At 36.2% G+C, this 23868-nt stretch overlaps 1 protein-coding gene across 9 annotated transcripts in view; it reads left to right on the top strand.

Moving 5' to 3' along the window:
• AKAP6 (A-kinase anchoring protein 6) overlaps positions 1-21571 on the top strand; it is a 284148-nt gene extending 262577 nt beyond the window's left edge. For all 9 annotated transcript variants that reach the window (XM_065064088.1, XM_065064084.1, XM_065064086.1 and 6 more), the window contains 2 exons: positions 12086-15546; positions 20609-21571. In XM_065064088.1, coding sequence (XP_064920160.1) covers positions 12086-15505 — 3420 coding nt within the window. In that variant the 3' untranslated portion in view covers positions 15506-15546; positions 20609-21571. The remainder of the gene's footprint in view (positions 1-12085; positions 15547-20608) is intronic.
• The last annotated feature ends 2297 nt before the right edge of the window (positions 21572-23868 follow it).

The following is a 23868-nucleotide window of genomic DNA, read 5'->3' as shown; positions in this document are numbered from 1 at the left end:
CATCAAACATCATTTAAATGGAAAAAAAAAAAAACTAATTACAAAAGCAAGATAAAAAGATAGGGTTTTATTTTCAAGGACAGAGGTCTTATTTCAAAAGAACTTACTTGCTATTTAGGCACTTAAGTGCCACATGAGATCATGGCTCAGGCCAGCACTGTTTAAAAAATCAGAGTTAAGGGAAATACAAAAGTCACAAACTTGTGAATTTTTAATTAATTTAATGACTTGTTGCACTGCATCTCTAATGACCCCAGCTCTGCAAGTAAGTTTAGTTGAAGCTAATTTTCTAATATTTTGTTTCAAGAGTTCTCAGACAAAATAGGTTTTAGAGAGAGTGAAAGAAACCTTATTTTCTAGCATGTTGCACAGCAGTCATTTCCATTTGTCCTGGTTTTATCTAACACAGAACTGTTTCTCCTTTCAGTAAAATTTCCTTTCACTTAAGTTTCTTCAAGGAAGTGCACTTTTTAAAGTTGACTACATTATTTCAGTCAGTGTCTGCTTCTAGAATTGATAACGCTTGATGTTTACAGTTGTTACTAAGGTAACTGTAGGAATAATCTGCAGAAAGGCCCAAGTTTATACTTATCCCTAGTCACTTCTAAATATCTTGTGTTCCACAAGTGAAATGGCATAAAAGGGTCACATGTGTGGGAAGGAGGATACAGAACAGGTGACCCCAATTTGACCAACAAAGTATTCCATTCCATACATGTCATACTCATTTTACAGCTGAGGGATCATGGGGATCAGGTCTCTTTTCTTCTATGGCTGGTGTCCATGAGGGACTCTGCCCATTCTTTTGCTTCCAGTGCAAATCTGTGCATTCCTGAATCTGGTTCCCATCTGCTGCAGAGTCCAGTCCGGGACTTCTTGGCACGTTCCCTGCAGCAGCATCCCTGCTCACCACCACAGCATGAAATTCCATGATCCTTTTTTGGGGAACTCTATATTGCTTTTGTATATATTTCATTATTTCTAGTAGCAGTAGAAGCAGTAATAATATTAATATTTTTACATGTTTTTTCGTGGTAATTGTTTTATTAAAGCTGTTTTTAATTTTCCAACCCATAAGGCTCTCTCCCTTTTCTCCTTTCCCTTCTGGAGAGGGAGAGGGTTAATAGAGAGCATTCAACATCTGTTTAATTTCCAGTGACACCATCTTACAAGGGTCTTCAATATTGGATGGTAGGGCCCCAATCCTGCAGTCGTTATGGAAATGCATTTGCAGGATCTTCAGTAAGTATATGCATAATCAGAGTTTCATTGTTCAATATTATAGGATGTTCTAGGAGCTGCATCAGCTGTAAGCAGACAGGAATACAATCAAAAACTATTTTAAAAATGCGTGAAAATAAATAAGGTACAATTATTCACTCTTTTTCTTAACACACAAAGTACAAGGTATCCAATAAAATTATCAGGCAGGAGACTTAAAATTATTTTTATTTTCATGCAGTGCATAATAAAAATGGCACTTGTTCCTACACGATGTTGTGGGTGGCAAAAATACAAATTAGTTCAGTAGGTAATAAAGACAAAAACGTGGAGATACATCAACAAATGCTTATTGAATTCCAAATCTGAAAGTCCCCACAGGGTGACTTCTCAGCTGCTATAGTATCCTATGTGTTTGAGAGGTTTTTAACTTTTCCATAAACTTTCACTACTGGCCACTGCAGGAGATGGACTCAGTTGAACCTCACTGTTGATCTCATCCAAAATAGCAGATGTTTTTTGAAAGCATATGAGCTTGCAGATTTGGATGCCTATACTATACTATATACTATATTTTTACATATAGCAAAGAAGTTTTAAGGAATGTCTAGAGGGTTTTCACTGAATTTGTGGGGTTTTTTGGTGTTCTTTTTGGTTTTTTTTGTTTGTGTGGGGGTTTTTGTTGTGGATTTTTGTTTGTTTGTTTGTTTGTTTGTTGTTTTGGTTTGTTTTTTTTACTATTTTCAAAGACCAGGATGTGACCATTTAGGTAGTCTGCTCTCAGCAGAAGAAAACTTTGAAAAATGTACCCACTTAACAGTTTTTTGAGATATTTCTATCACATTTTTCTGTAAAATATACAGAAAATACAGTACATACTTCTACTTCATGTTTAAATATGCACATGCATTTATGTGTCAGAGGTACTATAACATACACTAAATAATAAAATGTGAATTGCTAGCAATGATGATCTGAATTTCATTTTTCCCTACATATAAGACATTTGGGTCATCATTGTAGCTCTAATCCATATTCAGGTCTTCACGTTTGGTGTGCAGTAATATGTAAATTACCTAGCCAGCTGCATTAAACAGTGTTTGTTTATTCTATTTCTTTTGGCATAGCATATAACTGAATTTCTGCCAAAAATGTGGCTGCTTCAGGGAGCACTGTTCAAGTAGAAGGAAGTTTTGAAAGGAAACACACATCATAAATCTTTACTCTGTGAAACAGTAAAATCAAAACAAACTTTCTGTTCATAAAAATATCTGCATTAATGTAAAATAATGGGCTTGTGAAATACAATGCACAAACTGAATCTTTTTAGAACACTCTGTTTACATTGGCTTTGTAAACAAGAATACAATACTAAGAGGCAGTGATTTTTTTCATACGTGGGAAGGGTGACTAAAACTGGTGAAACACGAAAATGGAAAGTTTAAGAGAAATTATTTTAAAATGGCATATTAATCTCCCCTAACACATTGCATTTAAATGCATTTAAATTTAGAAAGCAGTGAAGTTTAAGTGTTAAAAAAATTGCATTAATGATGCATAGAGATATCTACTTACACTGGCAGTCCCTTCAGTCTTCCAGTCTGACACTTCCTTTTTTATCCAGCCAGCTAATTTCCCCTCTTTTGTGAGGAGTAACTGTTTTCACACTAGTGCTTACCCAGCAAGCCTCCTCATTGTTTCATGGTTAATTATCTTCTTGAGCTTCACCTTCTGGAGTGAAGGGAGAAAAACTGGGCTTCCCCACAGCTCTAATGAAAGCTAAGTTTTAGAGATGCACTGTGTGAATAAATGCAGTGTCTGATCTACCAACATAATAAATGAGTTCCTAAACTTTATGGAGTCACAGCTCATCCAGCAGGTTTATTGAACAATGTAGAAAGACTTTATTTTAAAAATCCTTTTTTATCTTTGAAAGGGGGGAAGAATATCGCTTCAGTGTGAAACCAAATACCGTAAACTGTTCCAAAATCTCTAAGTGTTACACAAAAAGTGCATGTCAAACATTGTTTCAGTACAAACCTGAGCTGCTGCATGAAAGACTATGAGCTCGATACTTCAAAGTTGTATACTAACAACACTTATACTAGTAATGTTAATACTATAGCCCTGTGCCCCTCAGTTATTACACCACTTCGTAAACTCTTAGTACTCATTAGATTTTTATGCCTCACCAGCACTGAAAATAGCCATTGTGGATAGACCTAAATCTTCGGTTTATGTTCCAATTTGAGCCCAAGTTTAAACTGTGTAACATTTAAAATAAACTCTCCTGTAATAGAATAAATTTGAACAATGGTGATAGGGGTTTTGTAATAATGAGGTACGCATCATTGTAATTTTGTACTCAGCCAAACTAAGGCAGGCAAATATAAACTTCTCACCATAACAAGATATAGTTGTCCATGACTCTGTCTTCTTCTAAGTGAATTTCTACTAAGTATGCTTATATTATATCATTTCTCAAGTGACCAAACCAAAATGTGCACATAACACTGGTACTTGAGACATCGCACAAGATCTATCCAACTAACTAGATTAGACTGAAAATTCCAATCCTTTTCTTTCCAGCCAGCTCCAGGGCTGTGTTGACATGTATTACATTCAGAGAAAACTATAAACATCATAATTTACTTGGAGACAAGAAAAAATCTGGAAGTTCAAGGATGAGATGATCTTAGTGAAAGAGCTCTGCCCAAGGACCTCATATACTCAGATATAAGGCCAGTGTTTCTATTTCGCAACATTTGAAGAGCAACTCTTCTTGCTTATAGAGGTTCTGTAATGGCAAGGAGCAGTGGCATTGTTGTAGCCTTAACGTGCTTACCATTGTAATTTTGATTCATCACCAGGAGAACTCTCTGCCACTTATTGACAACTGTGGAGCTTAACTTAACACTTGCAAATCCATAGGTAGACAGACTGTGCAAGCAGTATTCTTCTAGCCTTTGACTTCACAATATTTGCTTATTGACCCTCCTCTAGTCAATATCCCAGATTTACAGATGGTGAATCAATGACTTCAGGAAGTGCCTGTACTGAGATTACAAGGAAATTCTGTTGAAAATTTAAATAGAGAGAAAAAAGAGCCTATTCTCTCTGACAACATGAATTAGGCTAAAATTGGAAGTCTCTTAACTGCTTCATGAGGAGGAGAAACTGATGATAGAGCCAGATATTCTTCATGCAGTCCTCTCATTCATAAATAATAGATAAAGTCTCCCTTTCCAGTATACAGGAAGAATTTTTGTTTAGAAATTCAAGCCTGTCTCCTCCAGCTCTCAGTGAGAAAACTTTCTTTCTGGGTTTCTCCTAAGGTCAGGTTCCCAAGGGCTTATGTCCTATTGTTTTGCACCTTATATCTACCTGTTTCTACAGTGATTCTCACTCTTTATTGTTTCATACAAACACTCATTTCTGCTGAAACAAAGCTCCTAAAAACTCTATGATTCCAGGTATCCTGCTGTGCCTGTTTTAGGTTGGAGATGGCTGTTTTGTCTACTGAGTCCACTCATAGTGTCCACTGAGTTGCTTTGGTTAAACTGAGAGAGTACACCATTAAACGAGTACCAATTAATAATACTAAATTGAAAGTATGCCTAATCAGTATGCAGACCTCTGAAATAGTAAAAAGACAGTAGCAATTTTATTATGCCACTGTAGCTTTGCTAGTACAACTTTGTTCATGAGCATCTGAATGCAGAATGCCACCAATATGCCATCAATATGGGTGCACCAATGGAAAATTATGCTGGAGTTCTGCAGTGTAGAAAAGCAATAGTTAAACGTGTTCAAGCATGCTCAGTTCCACGGATTTTCTGGGTTTGGTGTTTTTTTTTGTCTTAGCCATAAAGACTGATCTTTAATTGGGTCAGATTCTGAGCCTTGGCATGGATGAACTTCCACCAACTTGCATGGGCATGCATCTGAGGTAGTGTGCCAGGATTTGCTCTTTTCTGAGGTAGGTGTGCATGGCAACATAGTGGGTTTGGGTAAAGCTAGGAATGCTTTTCTAAGTTTCATAAAGGGCTTGTGTTATATCCTTCACAAAGAAAATCATATATTCCTCTGAAGTAAAGGTGAGACCGAAATGACATTCAAGGGCAAAAAATCCTGTCATGTAACCTCTTGACAGATGAAAAGAAAACTACAAAGCAGCAAAAACAAGTCAGTAAAATATGCCATGTAGCCAGGTTTTCTTATCACAAAAACAGAAAAAAAAAGCCCAAATAAACAACTTAGAATATAGGTCTGTGATTGTAAACCTATTTGGATGACAATATATTTTGATATAAAAATGTTAGAAATGTTTTTCTGCTCTATAGTAATATTTAAAAGGCTTCTCCAGCAAATGAGAACTGGACATGTTCAAAAGCCATATGAGGATACAGTGGCAAAATAAGGAGGCCACTGCCTCCATATAGGCTGGAACACTGATAATGGGTAGTGTGGTGGCAGTGATACTCTCAGCACAGCACACAGACTAAACATGCTGAGTTCCATTTTTCACCTTGATGTGTGATAGAATTTAGTTCCTGCAGGCTGTGTGTGGACATGGCTCATTTTCTGTCCCAGCCTGGCTTGTCTGAGCCGACTGGAGTGTGGTGGAGAGGCTGGAACCTTTCACTCTTTCTTTTGTCCATCTCTCAGCTTAACAAGAAAGACAGAAGGCCCTCACAGGACTCATGTACAGGCACGACTGACCTCAGAGTGTTACCTAGCATCACCAAGAGACATTTAGATAGTAGGAGAATACTTAGAGAATAGCCAATTTCTCTGTCTTTTTAAAACACTTCTACTACTAGTAAGGACTAATAGTTTTCAGCTAGGCACCACATTAAAATATCACTGCAGTTATTTCATCTGTTATTTAGAAGATATGCCCACAAAACTGCTATCATGATAAAGAAAATTATCAGTTTTAAAACCTGGATAGGACAATCTTTACCTCTGGACTTTTATTTCTGGGCATTATCAGAGAACTTCAAACATCATCATAAATACAGGTACCTGAGCAATAGTGGAACCTCAGTTGTTCCCATAAGATTGAGCCTGCACTGAGACCCTGTGACTGCAGAGAGCAAAGGTGAAGTCAGTGTCTTTCCTGAAGAACAGGAATCTGTGCATACAACCACCCATGCAAGACCCTGGCAATAACTGTAAGCATCTACAACACCTAAAAGAAAAGCACAAGTTCTGCATGTGCAGGATTGAGCATATTATTTCATCAAGGGAGGCATTAATAATTGTAAAATGAAGCAAGAAGAAGTATGAACCACAGTTTTGGATCTTATTTTCTCAGGAAGTAAACATGTACCTTCTACTTTTAACTGCAATTATAACAAATAGGTATGTTAACGATCAGTTTCTCTAGTGATCTGAGACAAAGCATACTGCTTCCAAACATTTTGAGACCATAGTGTAATGTGCAGGTCACTTCAATATTGTGCACATGGAATATTATGCATATGCTCATGCATATTGAAACATTGGTATTGGGAAAGGGGGACAGTTTTCTTGTTGGCTATGGTATAGGGGACCCCCTTTAGAAAAGGAACTTAGGTGAAGCAGAGGTGAAGTGGGTACTGTACACATGACTGTTTCCCTCAGCAGAAGTACTTGGCATGCTTGCATTTTTCAAAAGACAAACTCATGTTTGTCTTCCTTCAGTGTACGCACATTCCTGGAGATGGGGGATGGTTTTCTTTCTTTCTCTTTCTTTTTCCCCTGTCCCCTAAATCCAGTTGAATTTGGATAATTTGTCCAAAGCAACTGAAGCATATGTTGCAGGAGAAGGAGAAACAGAGTTATTATTTACTATTGTAAAAGCTCTTTTTTTAATGTTAATTCCTTTAAAAAAATGTAATGGTATGTAGGGGTTACATTGTAGGCCTGTTTCACCAACACAAAGTATCTGTACTGGAGTAGCACATGCAAATGAAGCCAAAACAGAGAATCATTGTTTAATAAAATTTGCTGCAGAAAAAAAAACAAAACTATCAGTGTTTTAGTAAAGGGAACAAATGAAAAAATGCATTTTTGAAACTTTTCCTCAAAGAGCACTGGGGTTGAGGAAATGACTTTGTTTGGCTTAATAATCTTATTTCTTTCCATTAATATTTTCAGCAGATTAGTTGTCTAACCATTAAACACCAACCCTACTAGCATTTAAGTGCACACCTGACTTTGTTCACATTAGTTATCCCACTGAAATGGGAATAGTGTTCTGAGCAAAATAGTTCAGGCTCCAGATTAGGAATAGCCAAAGTCCTTAAAGCAGCACTTTCAAATACATTAGAATTAATTCAACCTTTCACTCTTCTGACTCTGTAATTTAATTGATTCTTGGCTTAATTATTTTAGAAACTTTTCATGCAACAGTTAATACTTCCTAAGTGTTGTTTATCTAGTGGTAATATTTTAAAACTAGGAATATGCATAATAATGTGCATCTTTTTTGTTCTCATTGCATCGTGACTTTTTACTTGCTTGCTCAAAACTATTTACCTTCTTTTACTGTGAACCATGTGACCGTTAAGGCCTACTCTAGATGTAGTGGTATTTAGTGACTTTATAATGAAACAGTCACTCTGACCTGCTTTAAAGGTACCTGTTTTTAGAAGCATGACATGTACACACACATATGTATGCATGTGTGTATTTATACATACACAGTCTTGCACACATAAAAAACAAGTTTCTAAATTCCATTAAATGTAGTGCAATCAGTTACAACAGCTGGTATACAAAGAATTTTTGCCAGACAGAATGTGTGTTTGTAGCATATTTTGTCACAGACTTCAGCAAGGTCAGGACTTAATATTGACCTTACAGGGCTCACCCCACTGAAATATGAAGCTCTGTAGCACACTCAAAACTTCTCTTTAATTGTGGTGCGTCTTACATGTGGAGATTGGCATGTCTGTCTGTGACAGACCCCTTTCTTGTCGGGTATTTGTAGTTCAAGAAGTGATATCTTGAATCAGGCTAGGTAGAACATCCTTTGGTGTGTGTAAGTGAAAACTCTGTAGGAAAGCCACATTCATCATTAACCGAAACGGGATAAAAAAAAATTATGCGGCTCTCACACAAGTTTTCCCAATTGGAGATGTCAGTAAAAGATTTGTCTGCTTTGTGTAAAAGATGCATTATGCAGTACTGTAGAGTTCTTTAGAATGAAAACCAAGACAGTCTGGAGAAAAAACAATGGCATTTTTCCCTGGTAAAGTGAGCAATCAGAATTTAGCTCTGAGACCAGCTGACACAATATTGTACCTCCCATCCTCTCTACACCACCAAGTAAAGGATCAGTTTGGGGAATTTTAAATGTTTTGTTGGCAAGACCTAATAATCTGTTACTATCATGTTAATTCTAATCCCCTAGGACCCTCCCTGTGCACTGAGCAGCATGATGAGGAGACATCTGACATAACAAAATAGTCTTCAGTGATTCCTGGTTTAACTTTGGTACTACTGTCAGTGCAAACACGGGCTGGAGTGACACTGCTTTCCATTCTTCCCTCGGGAGCTTTATTCAATAGTTTGTAGGGTACTGCTCTCTACAACAACTACTTCTACGTCTAAAGTCTCCTTCTTGTTTGAGCAGCTCGTTAAATTTTGTAAAAAAGAAAGGGGAGATATATACCTCCACTAAAAATGCCAAATACAAAATGTTTGTGACTTAAACTGCATGGTTTGTTTCAAGGTTAAAACTTGGTCTGTACTTGGAAAGCACTGCAAATGTAGCTGATAACAACTACAGTTCTACTTCAAGGGAGATTATGCTTTTAAGAAAAGTAGTAATTCACTGATATCAATTCACTAATTCATTAATATCTACCTAAGAGCCTTTAGAAGCACAGTGACAATCAGAAGAAAAAAAAATAAAAATCAAATTCCTTACCATCATAGCTATGCCTGCAAAACTTCTGAGTATATACAAGGCCTCAGAAAAGCATGTGCATTTGAAGAACAAAACATAGGCTTTGAAGTGAGGAGCATTCAGTGAAGATGGATGGGCTGAGGTCACAACTCTACATCTTTTATTGTTTTAGTCCATCTGACATGCAGAACAAACGAGGCAGCCAAGCGCTGATTTACAGGGGGAAGGTTATCTTCCTGACCAATAAGAACCAAATGTTTTAGTTTTGAGAAACAAAATCTGATTCTATGGAACATAAAATCCTTGTAACCTGCTGCTGATTTCCTGCCTTCAGGGATTTCTTTTTGCAGCTGGCAGAACCTTAAAACAGTAAAATTGCTCAGTTTAGGAAGCTTTTCAAAGCAATGTATTCCTAATGCTAAGTACAACAGAGTCATAAAACGTGTCACAGAGAAAATGAATAATTGTAGTTTTCTTGTTTTATCTAGCAGATTTTCAAACTAACTTAATTACTGTCATTCTCTTGCACCAGTTTTTACTTGCAGGTTGGTTAAGGGTCAGATACAATTGGAAAACTGGTCCTAACTAAGTACCAGCCAGGAGCCACTATGAAAACATGGCAAAGTGGCAATCCAAACAGGGATTTTTGAACTCCATAATGTACAGAACTGCTCTGATAGCTGTAGTTGTCTAGCAAATGGGTGTTTTCATGGGAATTTAACATTTAAGCTATCTCTACCAACATATCACATGAAAAAAAGAAAAAAAGGACTCTGACAAATTTACTTCATGAAAGCTTTGTGGTAGGTAGATCCACAAAGAGACTCTAGCCTTCAACATTAGACATGACAATTCTCAAAATCCCCAAAGCCTCCTAACCTGCCAGGGAGGAAAATAATTTTTGGCACCCATATTTCTGCCCGTGATTATGTGCAGTATCTTAACACAGCCTCAGTACTTGGGGACCTACCTTACAACTAAGCCCAATGAAGCCTGAGGACACAGATTTGTCTTACATGGAGAATGTCTTGGTGTATCTGATATATTAATAATCATATGATCCTGCTGAATGGCAGATAGCTACTCTGGCCAATTTGGAGAAAATAGTTCTTTCTTATGTCAGTTGAGTGTTTTAGCCATTGGTCTACTGGACAAACTGGGATGCGATAACCTTGTATCTTGCACAAAAACAGTGCCACCTATATCCACAATTAAATAGACACTGGAGCAGGGATTTGGACCTATCTGTGCCTCTTGCCAGTCAAATGTGCTGAGCATTGCACTGCAGGATAAAATTCTCCTCGCCTGTCTATGACCCCATTAATATTTAATTGTTTTACATGAAATGAAACAGAAGAAGCTGGCTTCTTTACAGAATAGCATGTAGGTAGGTCTTGTCTTGAGAGAATGAGAACCTGGTTCATGTCTTTTATGCCAAGTCTGATTAAGTGTCCCACATCCAAAATCAGTGCCCTAACTATTGAGCTGTTGGAGAATGTCCCATGATTTCTCACAGAAGGGCTGAGCAGCTTTAGTTCCTACTTCAAAGAGAAAGTTCCCAGCTGAGAATCGAAGTCAGAGATATGTGCCTTCCTCTGCACAATCAAGCTTGGCCAAGTCTTCATGAGTCTAAGTCAGTATCTAAATTGTGTACAACTGCACTTCATTGGACTACAGCCTCATTTTATCTGCTTATATTTCAATAACTTTGTAAGTTGGTTGTGATTTAGATTGCTGTTTGGCATGTGATCAACTCTGTATTTAGAAAACAAAACTTACTCCAAGAAAGCTCGAGGGAGTGAGAGATCACAGTTGAAAGGGGGTTTTTTTTTGAAATATTGCTTATTTTTCTGGACACAGTGATCATTGTTCAGCTGTTAGGATGATTTAAACTACACGATTCTACATTAGTTAACAGTTCTATTACAAGATTTATTATATAAGCAAAGTGTTGCCTAAAATGGAGGTCTCTCAATAAACAGAAAAATAAAGTAAAATTAATTTGTGCTCAGTCAACCAGTCCCAAAATCAGGGACCACTTCTGTCTTATTTTGAGGGGTTTAAGGTGAGCTGGTACTTTTGGGCACTTGACACGTCACATTTGAGTGAGAAATGTTGTCAAGGTGTTCTTCCTCTCCCACATGTGTTTCTAGAGGAACAATTCTTGATACTATATGCTCTGAGTCATAATAGCAAATTTTACTGGAAAGTTGCAAAAGTCTTTAAAAAAAGGCAGATTAAGTTTAGCTCAATTATTTATCAGCCCTTTCCCAGAGAAAGGTGTCACCACGGAGAATATTTGAAATTCATGTACTGTTTAACTAGACTGACTGATTGTTCTTACGGCTGAAGATATTAACATTCATTAGTCTTACTTACTGGTCATTAGTACTGCCTTCATTATCAAGTAAAGAATAAATAGAAATTCAAATAAAAATTCATTGAGCCTTGTGACTTCCAGAGCATTAGATCTGTTGTTTTAAGGCTGACAACACAAAAGTTTCATATAAACATTTCAAAAATCCTTTAATAAATCCTTTATATCTTAACTCTCTTAAATTTAAGCGGGCTAAGAGAGATACTCATATATCCAACATAATAGAGTGCTAATCACATATTTTTTAGTAACACCCGCTTATGTGACTCTACAGAATGGTTAAAACTCATTACAGATAAAATTACTAACTACAAATAATCACTATTAAAGTCAAATTTCTATATTATATTTTGACAGCAAATAAGAAAAAAAGCCCTAAGAAGACTAAGAAATTGTTCAAAATTTAATAGGTTTCATTTTAGTTGATCATTTTAATGGTACAAAAAACATTTAAAAAAATATTAGTGATCATTGTTCCAAAAATGCACTTTACTCTCATTAATGTACTTATATTGTTTCAGTGGAAGCACATTTAAGTATAGCTGTAAATATTTTTAATCTTTAATTTTTTATTTTTTTTTTTACAGGAGCCTCTGAATGTTATTGATCCCAGTTTGATGGACCTAAATGGTCCAAGTGAGGATGCACTTGAATGGGATGAAACTGACATAAGTAATAAGCTGATCAGTATTCATGAAGACTTAAGTGATCCTGATCAGGAACGCAAGAAGGATGATCAAAGCCAGAAACCTGCTTCAGGAGAATGTGGTGATAATGATGTGAATGAAGATGAAAGTATCAGTGACCATGGAAGTCCTCTTTATTGTCCCAGCATCACTTCCCTTCCAAATCCTCACATCTATCAGGTGTATAGTCTTCATAATATTGAATTATCAGAAAAAAAACACATGCCTTTTTTGAAGAAAACATCCAAACTCTCCAGTGTTACACAGTCTAACATTTTAAACAAAAGTCTTAGTAAAGACTCGTCATTTTCATCTACCAAATCCCTGCCAGACCTAATAGGGGGTACCACACTGGCAAAACCTTATAACTACACGTATCAGAGTGGAAACATAAGCCGGCATTCTGAGAGTGAGAGTGGGATAGTGAGTGAATGTGATACAGAAACTACAAATAATTCAGAAATTTTTTTGCTAAATGATATTGAAAGCACTCAGAGTAATCCTGAAATTGGGCATGCAGAAATTCAAGTGGACGATATAGTCAATGTAATAAGACAGAAGATGAAGCAAGATGAAGACCATGCTAGTCTCTCAGATGATTTCCAGCTGGCAACTTCTGCGTGTTGTGGAAATGAAAATGATGAGGATTTGGACAGCATTACCATGTGTAACCCTGCTTGTCCAGAAGAATCACAAGGAAAACATGACATGTTTACATTTTATGATTACTCATACCTTCAAGGCTCCCAATTCAAATTACCAGTGCTAATGAAACAACCACAAATTGAAAAAAAACATACAGAGGGCAGTTTGTTTCATGGCTTTTGTTTTGATAAAATACCTGGTAAATCTGAACATAAGCCTGGAGAGTCACAACCAGATGGGTTTATTCATGACCATACTCAGGCAAGTATCCCTGGAGAATCAGATCCTAATTCCTGTAAATCTGCAGAAACTGTAAGAAAATTAACTGTTACAGAGAATACAAGACAGGTTTCAACTTTATCTTGTAGTTCTTCATTAGAATCTCTGTCTGTAGTAGGTGATTTGTTCAGCTCAGGTATTTTTAAAAGTGGAGATGGTCTTCAGCGAAGCACCTCTTTGGAGAGCTGGCTGACTTCCTATAAAAGCAATGAAGATCTTTTTAGTCATCACGGCTCAGGAGACATAAGTGCAAGCAGTGATTCTGTTGGGGAGCTCAGCAAAAGGACATTAGATCTTTTGAATCGCTTAGAGAATATTCAGAGTCCTTTAGATCAAAAGATAAAGCGCAGCATCTCTGATATAACACTCCAAAGTAGCTCTCAAAAAATGTCTTTTACTGGACAGCTGTCTCTAGATATTGCATCCTCAATCAACGAAGACTCAGCAGCTTCTCTCACTGAGCTCAGCAGCAGTGAGGATCTTTCTCTCTGCTCTGAAGACATTGTATTGCACAGAAATAAAATACCAGATTCAAATGCATCATTTAGAAAACATCTTAATAGGTCTGTAGCTGATGAGAGCGATGTCAATGTCAGCATGATTGTTAATGTCTCCTGCACCTCTGCTTGCACTGATGATGAAGATGACAGTGATTTGCTTTCAAGTTCCACCCTTACCTTAACTGAGGAAGAGCTAGGTATCAAAGATGAAGATGATGACTCCAGTATAGCAACTGATGAGGATATTTATGAAGAATGCAATATAATTTCAGGACTTGATTATATAAAAAATGAGCTCCAAACTTGGATTAGACCAAAATTTTCTTTGACAAGGGAGAAGAGGAAAAGTAACCTCAGTGATGAAATTCAGCGCAGTAAAGAAGTTAGTAATGAGACATCGAAAGCCACAGATACATTAAGCATTGAAACACTATTGAATGGTTCAGTACAGAAAATATCAGAAAATAATGGCAACAGTAAGAATGTACCACGTGATCGGGAAAAAGGGACAAAAAGTCATGTGATGAAAGATATCTCTCGGGTTGTGAAGGATCCGCTTGTGGATGATATGGAGAATGGCAATGTTGAAAATACTCTTGGCAGTCAAAAGGAAGGTCTTGTTAGAGCATCAGCAACTCCCAAAACTCATGCATCACTTGATGTCAGAGAAGCTGAAAATGAATGTTGTGTCTGTGAAACATTCACAGATAGTTCAGATGATTCACATATGGATGGCAAGGAGACTGTTCTGTTGTCAGACGAATTCAGAAACCCTCCAAAAGAATGTCAAAGTCATCTTCAGCCTGATCATCACTCTGTTGCTTCCTCTCCTGCTAAAAAGCCTTGTCTTGAATCTTCCTCAGAAATTAATTGTTTAGACATACAAGATACAGCTTTACAAACATCCTTACCTAATGGTCAACAACGTAGAATAAGCATCACTGAACAATCTACTGATTGCTCTACAGCCTTGAAATCCAATGAAAGAGAATGCAACTCCTCAGCCAATGGTCTTGATTTGTGCTGTAACTGTGAATCTGCTGCTTTTGATAAAAGAAACGTGGAAGATGGCTCAGTACACAATTTTGTGAGGGAGATAATAGACATGGCATCAACAGCTTTGAAAAGTAAGTCACAACCTGAAAGTGAGTCATCTGCTCCAGCTTCATTAGCACAGATCAAGGAAAAAGTATTAGAGCATTCTCACAGACCCATTCAGCTAAGAAAAGGGGACTTCTATTCTTATCTTTCACTTTCTTCTCATGATAGTGACTGTGGAGAAGTAATCAAATACATAGAAGAGAAGAGCAGCACTCCTGTGCTACTGGACTTCACAGATGAGAGAGAAAATATTGAATGCTTTTTTGAAGCCTGTCCAGAGGAAGAACGAGTAGAGCAGCAGCAATCCATTTCTAACAGTACTCCTGAAGCACGAGTTGAGCAACAGCAAGCTATTTCTAACCATATTTCCAAAACATCTCCAGAGTCATTAGATGAAGTGTCTCTAGAGTCATTAAAAGAAGGTAAAACTTCATCTGCAGGTAGGGATTTATCTTTCTTACATGATGATGACAATGATATAAATGTCCCCAACACTAACAAACAAAGTGCATCAAACAATTTGAAAAATGCTGCTGCCGATTTGCTGATTTCAGATGGGCAAACTGAAAGTTTGGAAAAGAATTATCCAGAACTTAACAATAGAAAGAGTAGTACAGGAACTGAAGAGCCCAAAGGATGTGTTGCTGCTTCTGAAGAGGCTTCAGCTATAGAGTCTCAGTTAAAGCCTGGCCATTCACAGAAAAAGGATGTTTTGCATCAGAATAGTAAAACTCTTACCTGTGAAGAAAATCTCCTGAATCTTCATAAGGAAAGACATATAAATATGCACAGATAGAATGTAACCCTCTTCAGGCACATACATTATCCTAAAAACAGGTACGTACTCTACAAGTTGCACATTCATATTTTAATTTTTTTCTTATTTTTTTTATGGACACCACCCAGAGCTTCTGTTTTATGATAGTGCTATATCTTTTGTTTTGATTACACTATAATCCAAATTTACATGTCACTGGTCAACAAATGCAGTGAATGCAAACTGCTTCTTGTCCTTTGGCTTTTCACTGACTGGAGCTACTCCCATCTGGAATAAGGCTGCTATCTTGCAGAACTTGGGAATTCGTCAGGAATAATATTTCTGTATCAGCCTCCTCTTCCCTTCTCAACTGAACTGTGGAATGAGAAACCAGCTCTGTTCATTGATCCCTTTCTCCACAGTCAGCTGGCCTCATGAAGTGTTCAAAGACACTTGATGAAGCTGAACTCCCAGTTTTACAAGAATTCTGGGTGACTGTGAGTTGGAGTTCTACAATATTTCCAGACAAGATGTGTAGAATAGCTAAGCAGACTGGAGAATAAGTAGAGAGATAATAAGTCATCTCTTGATGTCAGTTCAGCATTATTTAAGTTCAGTAAGCCATTATTAAGAACACAATTATTACAACACTGTGTTAGGACAAAAGTTGATGTTACCAATATAGGAAATCTTTACAACATCATTAAAGAGTATAATTCGAGGGTAATGTAAAATAAAGACCTGAACACAAAGCTTTGGTTCTATTTTGTGGTAAGCATTTTGAAACATAAGTAAAATGGTGGAACCTAAGATGAAAAAGTGGCTCTGACCTCTTCCAAAATTTGAAAGAGGTTCAAATGTGGAGTTTCTGACCTCACATAAATGTCTAACAATAACTGCACATTTAACAACAAAAGAAGATCTACAAAGCAACGTCTGGATCAGATTCTAGCATGTAGCACTGCTGCTTTGAGTCTCACTAGATGTTTGGTGACACAAAAGCCAGAAGAGCTGCACAGAATGCCATTAATCTTTGGAAACACTCCTCTAGTAGACCAGGGCCAGAATGGCAACTCCAAGTGCAACTCCAATTCCAAATGCTGCTGCTTGCCAGAAGCTGTAGCAAGGGAATTTCCAATAAATCACAAGGCTAAACATGGGACCAGGTTTCCCCGAGAAGTTCTGGAGTCTCTGCCCTTGGAGATTTTCGAAATTCGAGTCAACATGACCCTGAATAATCTGATCACCTTTGAAAACAGCCTTCCTTTGAACAGGAGGCTGGACCAGATGACGTTCAAGTTTCCTTCCAACCTACATTATGCTATGATTCCATGATGTTGCTAGGAGAAAAGGCTGTTGTTCATCACTAGTCATGAAAACTACAAGTACTCTCCTACTTCAAACTATGTAGTTGTATCAGAGGATCTGAGCCTATTTATATGAAGTAGATTGCTTTGCTGCTATTAGGTATCTAACTTCTGCATTTTCTGATTTTGCTATGTTATATTACTATGCTTTTGGCTTTTCTTTTGCACATATTTGCGGTTTACCCAACATTCACACATTCACATATGTATAAATGTCTAGCAAAGTCTTTAGGTTACAACAACACTGGTCTACAGCTTGCCACTCTTCCGACACATATCTATTTGAATAATGCATTATCCTGGAACTATCATAACAAAGAGGATAGTTCTTGAATAGCTTTGAAATAGGCTATCATGATCTGTTGATTGCCAATAAGGTTAATACTTGGACATATCCAAACAACTGGAGAAGCAATGGAAATCAACTGGGAATTACAAAGCTCATAAATGTTACTATATATTCAAGAATTACATTGAAAGGATTATATGTATATGGAAGCCTCTGTTTGGAAGCTGAGATGATTGCAAAAGTCTGAGGTTGATACGTGACAATTATGTAAACATAAGCCTTTCCTAAATTACTGTTTTATTAGTTTTCTGTTTTTTTAAACTCATTTTTATAATATTAATTTGAGGAAGAATACTCACTATAGTGAATCCGATTTTATTATTGTGCTCATTCTTTCACTGAGGAAAATAATAACGTCTTTTCAATTCAATAGTACTTTTCCTCTGAGGATCTCAAAATACTGTCTAAACTTTCCCTCCCTCTTCAAAACTTCATAGTTACTTACTTGGTAACCAGATGTCTTTTTCATAAGACTGGAATATGACAATATGCAGTTGGTGTAAGCGCTAAGATTGGACCTAGAGGATGGAGATATTAAGAAATGCCCACAGTACAATAAAATGTCATGCAGATTCTGTATGCAACAGCTTAATAGGGTTATGTTATGGTTTAATTTTTGCTGAGGAGTTGACAAATATTTCTTAAGGTAACAAAGCCCTTCACACTACATCCAACTTTTTACTTTCAGGAAGATGTACTGGTTCTTAACTCAAACATATAGCACTGCTTCCATGGAAATTATGTACTGTGTTATATCCAGTAGCAAAGCCCTAGGATACGTATAGTTTATCTCTGGCACATCAAAAAATGAAAATATGAGCTGCTAGATTTAGTTTCACTAAAGCCTGAACTCCCTTCCCCCATTCACAAGCTTGGTGCTTTAACTTCATCTCTCATGCTATGGGGAATGAATTACAGAAGCAATCTATCCTAATTTGTTAACTTATTCAAATAACAGTTATTATACTTAACTATGCTAAAGATTATCTTTTTGGTGGCAGATTGTTTATTTTTTGATGAGGCTAATTACTGATTTTCCAAAGGTAATTTACATTTATTACTAATACATCTTTTAAAATGTGACAGATAAATGTTGTTCCCATAAGTGTATTATGAAAAAAGTTACTATTTAAAAACACATTATTTAATTTGAAAGATAAATGGCAAACACCATTATTTTTCCTGTAGCACCTGTGCTGTAAGCTCATTTAAATGTGTAATTCCATGTGTAGCTGCAATACTTAGGGAAAAATAATCTATAGTATATGTGTACCTTAAAAGCATACTGAGAATTCAAAGCTGAAAAAGACATAGTTTCAAAAGTAGTTTTATTTTATACTGGTTTAGTATTTACTTCGGCTATACAGGAGCATAAAAGTAACAGTGAAGAAAATATTTTTGCCAAATGTTACAATCCTGTTATTTAGCAGTGTGCTCCAAAAAATTCCCATTATGGGAAAATAATAACAATTCTATAGTCAGGCTTAAAAACATTTCTGTCAGCACTGACTAGTCTCTCATGTGAGCCAGAATGGAATTCTTCAACAGAGGTGCTCATAAAGCTATGCTGATTTTATTTCTCAAGTAGGGGACAGCTTGAAAGAACTGTCTGTATATGAGATCATGCAATCTGCTGTAACTGTGACCCATGACTCACTAATGGGATGGTATTTTTTAGTCACATATTCAATATCCATAAAGATCAATACATTAAGGAGGTTTATGTGATGTGTCCAAAGTCTTTTGTAGAGGATACGTTGGAATTCTGTGTGTAATCTGTTAGTTCTTAGAAGTAAGTCCAAAACCTATTTCCTTCCTTTTGTGCAAAACTGGTAATTTTAACTTAAGCTTCAACTTAATTTAGGGGAAAAATATTTTACTTGGGCTTAAGAAAACTAAGTTGGCTTTATTTGACAGTGCTGCAATGTTAGCCGGAATATCCTGCCACTTCCTATAGCCAGGAGAAACTTAGGATTGGTACTGAGGCAGCCTGACTGTTATTTCCTACTCAGCAACAGATTTTTTTGGATGACTTATTCCTTCCTTGCCTCAGTTTCTTTAGCAACAAAATAATTAGAATAATGATCAATGGGACCTGTGGAGTGTGTTTTATTCACTGAAAAGTGTTTTGAGATCCACAGATAAAAGATGGTACATAACTGCAAAGGACTGTTACCTAATTATTCATTACAGGAGAAAAATAATAAACAGGTTTACACAATGGGTAATATGTAATAATTTACTTTTAGAGACTTGAACTACAAGAATAATCTAAAATTTTGCTGTTTTTTTTTTTTTCTAGAGGTTTTTATAGGAGGTAGATACTATAATGTTTCTTTACAGAGTTTAAAACAGTCTGACTTTTTAGCTCCTTACATTAGCTGACTTAAAAAAAAATGAAATAGACAGATAATCTTGTATTGTCTGTGAATTACATAATTTTTGAAAAACTTGACATAATCCATCAGTGAGACTTTTCTTACTATAGATACATGAAACTCATGCCAGAATCACAGAAACCTTTTGATACAATCTTCCCCTTTATTCAGATCAGTTCTTCATTAATTACTAAACAAACTGTTGAACTTTTTCACTATTTTCATGTAAGTATATTTCTGCCATAAATCAGGAGGGGGGTCATTTACAGCAAATAAGATCAAAGGAGAAGGTAAAACTGGGTAGATCCAGATGTTCCTGCTTAATTTGGAAGGCACATAATGCATATCTGAAGTGCCTCCTAGGAAATGCCTATGAGATGTATTTTGCACTAATCTTTGAGCTGTATTCTGACAGTTATTTCTTCATAATCCTCATCATAAGCCTGTGCTCTTTGATGAATAGTTTAACCCTAAACTCTGAGCTGTATAATTCTATAGTGTGAAAATTTAACTCATTGCTGGTACTAGAAGTGTCAAAATAGCTATATGCAATTTCAAAATGTAGCGATGACACTGACAACTCTATTCATGGACCACTTCTGTGACAATCCTTTCCCCTTCTCCATTGAATTCTCATGCTATATGTTTACATAAATATTAAAATAAATGATGGATAGGTCTTCTAATTGCTTGGTTTTTGAAAATTCCTGTTTTCATTGATCGGTGCACTTCGAGTGTGCTGAAGGTAAGTTCGCAGGTAAGGATGGAGACAGGATCCAGGGAAAAGCTCAGATTTGATGACTTCCCTTGTTTCTTTAGGAATGAAGTCTTTACAAAAATCAATGAGTTTTCTACATCAATACAGTTTTTTACACTAACTTGTACCTCAGGCTGTTAAAGGTTATTGTTTGCCAACTGTATGCTTCTGCATTTAAGGCTCTGGCATGTGACCATTTAATGACTATCTATGGTTGTTCTGGAAGAGCTGTGTTTTGCAAATAAAACTTAATTTTCTGTAACCTACTATTACTTTTTTGTTTCCTTTTAGACACTTGGCTGCAATTCAGGTGCAGGTTCATCCTGTAAACCCTGGGATGACCTCCAATTCCATTGTATCACTGCCTTTCATTACACTGACTCCCAAGATAAATTTTCTTTCCAAATGTGATTTGTCCATGTTGGCTTTGTGATCAGGCTGCATATGCTAGTCCTATTTGAATGATCATTTTGTATTGTAGCAAGGCCATTTGCTTTCATATGGATTCCCCTCCCAAGCTACCTCTAATGACCTCCCCTTCCTGAATTGGATGCTCCTGCACTACTTATCACTGATTCTGTTCTTTAAAGTTTTGAAGTTCCACAGAATTCATGATCAGTCGTGTTCATCTTTTCAGAAATGTACCTGTCAATACTCTTCTATTTTATGTATCAAATTTAATATTTATGTGTATAATGCATAGGTTTATCAAAACTATTTTACTTTTCAAGTGATAATTTTGTTGGATTGCAGAAAAAAGAAGTCATCAGCCCTCCTGACTCAATTCATCTGAAAATTAAGCAATTAAAATAAATGGCATTTTATTTATTTAATTTTAAAATTTAATCTATGCAACACTTCAAGAAACAACTACATGGTGTTGTATATTAGGAACTGTTGACATTCTACTGAATTAAGTACAATATTTTGGTTTTTTATGCTTCTTGAGGTGGTAATGAGAAAAAAGTTTTTAAAAAATGTGTGCCTTGCTGTATTTCTTATACCATTTATTAAAAAGCTGCTTTCAAAGTAAAATTATGTTGGTTTGAAAGAAGGAAATAGCAAGGTTAAGATGTGTGAATAATTTCTGTATATATGTATAACCGAGCGCAAACATTGATGTAAAATGACAGTATAAAATGCTTTCATGTTTGTGATGTCCAGTGATGTGGAAAATATAAGCCTTAAAACCATTAGATTGCATGGTAACTAGAATTGGCATAATAAACATAGTTCATTGGGGAAAAAAAAACACAACAGAACTGGTGATCTCTTTTACCTGCGTTCCAAGAACAGAATACTTTATCAAAGTACAGAAGAATGCGTATTGCAATACAGAAAATATGTTTGCAAATATTCCCTAGACATATGCGATTCTGTACTTGGTGAAGATTTGTATTACCTGGCTCAGAGGTAAAGAATTTTTTCATTATAGATTCAGCAGGTCTTTTGGGCCAAACAAGGAGACACAAATATTTAGTAGTTTCAACTAGTACACTGCCAGCTGCAGTGGTGAAAATGATCAGGCAGCCTTTACAGCAGATCATTTATTTTTTTGTAAGTAAAAGGTTATTGTCTGATTCTTAAAATCTCATTCATTTACATGATTATATTGAATAAGCTTCATATATATTTATAAAGACACTTTTACAGTTGGCTGTTTCAGTGACTCAAACTGTACATTTTAAATGTTTTAACTTGTGCTAAAACTGTATTGGGTGGCCAAAATAAGCCAGACAGCTTTATAACCTATTTCTGTAAACATGACATTAATCTCCAAAAAACTCTATTGAGAAGGGATGTCAAGAAAGTTGAAAGGCAAGGAATGCTCTCCCATACCACCTTTAAACATCATTTTTCCAAGTATATAAATGTTTTTACAAAAAGCTTCAACATTCTTCTTCCTTTAAAAAATGTGCATCTGATTGACAAGCTTAGCTATTAGCTTAGAGGACCTATACTGACTGACTGATATATTCGTACAACACTGAAGGAGCAAGTATTTAAAAAAAAGGCTCATGTTTTCCAAATTATTAACAGCTTCCTATTACTGCAAGAGCCGTATTATTTATCTCTCAATTTAAATTTCCACTGCATAGCCTTGGGTAGGCTATTATGTGGGTAGGGCAACAGAAGCAACTCTTAACTTAAAGAAAAGTGTAAATAAGAAGTAATTATTAAGAGAGCCTTTTGAATCCATTAAGTTTTCTGCTCTTGCACATCTTCTATTATGTGAAAATCTAATAGATTAGCCTATAATAACCTAAGATGTATAACTATGTAGCTAAAGATCACTTTACTAGATTTTAAACTCTCTAAAAAAAATATATCATTCGGAATATAACTCCTAATTTTAGTAAAATATTTACAGTGACAATTATGTTCATTTATTAGTTCTTTCAAACATGATTTTTAAAATGATCTTGACATGGGAATTGAGTTTGGAATCATTCTTTTTTTCTCCATAGCATTTTCTGGTGTATGTTGTATTTTTTTAAACTTACTTTGACTGTAGTCATACCTTACATTATGATGACAGGAAAGCTAATAAGTCAGAGGCTTTTCAGATCTGTCATCTCACCCAACAGACTGTGCAGAGCTCCATCAATTATTTGTACCATTCTATTAGGCCGTTTGCCACAAATTTCCCTTTTTCCTGGGGGAAAATAGGAATACATGTCAAATCAATAAACCACATATTCATCATACAATATCTGGAATATTATAGGGTCACAACTCAAATTTCTGTGCTTCCTTTCTGAGAGATGCTGAAGACTTTAATTTAACTAATATTCCCAGATCTATATTATTTGGTCTAATGAGATAAAGTCATCATTGTTATGACTGTGACGTAAGACCCATCAATATCAATTATTCCTTTTTTGGCATGGTTAGAAGGATTACCCTTTTTGTGTTTATTCTTAAAATATGCTGGACTTTGCTGTCAACAAAAATTGATTTCTAATGGAAGAGCAATCTCTGATATAAACTCAACAGGATTTGTTCATGCCTTAGTGCAAGCCACACACCTAAGGCTCCGCTGTGCCTAGAACTTGCAAGAAGTTCTAGTGCTAACCCCTGAAGAAAAATATTGGTACAATAATGTTGTACAAATAATGTTGATGTACCAATATTACCTCTAAGATCAGCCCTTACACAGATTCCTGTATAGATCCTGTGCCCTGCTGGTGGAATTCTCCTTTGGTATAGCAGAATACTGCAAGCTTTCTGCAGCCTTTACTGTCATCTAAAGTTCCGTAGGCTGCATTTTATTCCACACAAGCTCATGCTTGAACAACATCTGCAATGTGTGAGGAGGCCATTTGACAGCAATGGCCCTGAAATGTGGATATCCTTTTTCCTGCCTGCTTCACATTCCTTCCACGGAGAGCCAGAGCTCTCCAGCTCCGAGCAAAGACAATGCACACTAACCCTGCTGGTAAAACACAAGCCTGAGACTATGATTTAAAAGGTGTTTTGTAATCACAGTAGTTCTATGTACAGATAGCCTTGGAAACCCTCTTCCCAGTCTTTCTTACATAATGGTTTGT

The sequence above is a fragment of the Columba livia genome, chromosome 5 (genome assembly GCF_036013475.1).
Source record: "Columba livia isolate bColLiv1 breed racing homer chromosome 5, bColLiv1.pat.W.v2, whole genome shotgun sequence".
Classification (NCBI taxonomy): Eukaryota; Metazoa; Chordata; class Aves; order Columbiformes; family Columbidae; genus Columba; species Columba livia.
This window is presented reverse-complemented; position numbering and strand designations above follow the sequence as displayed.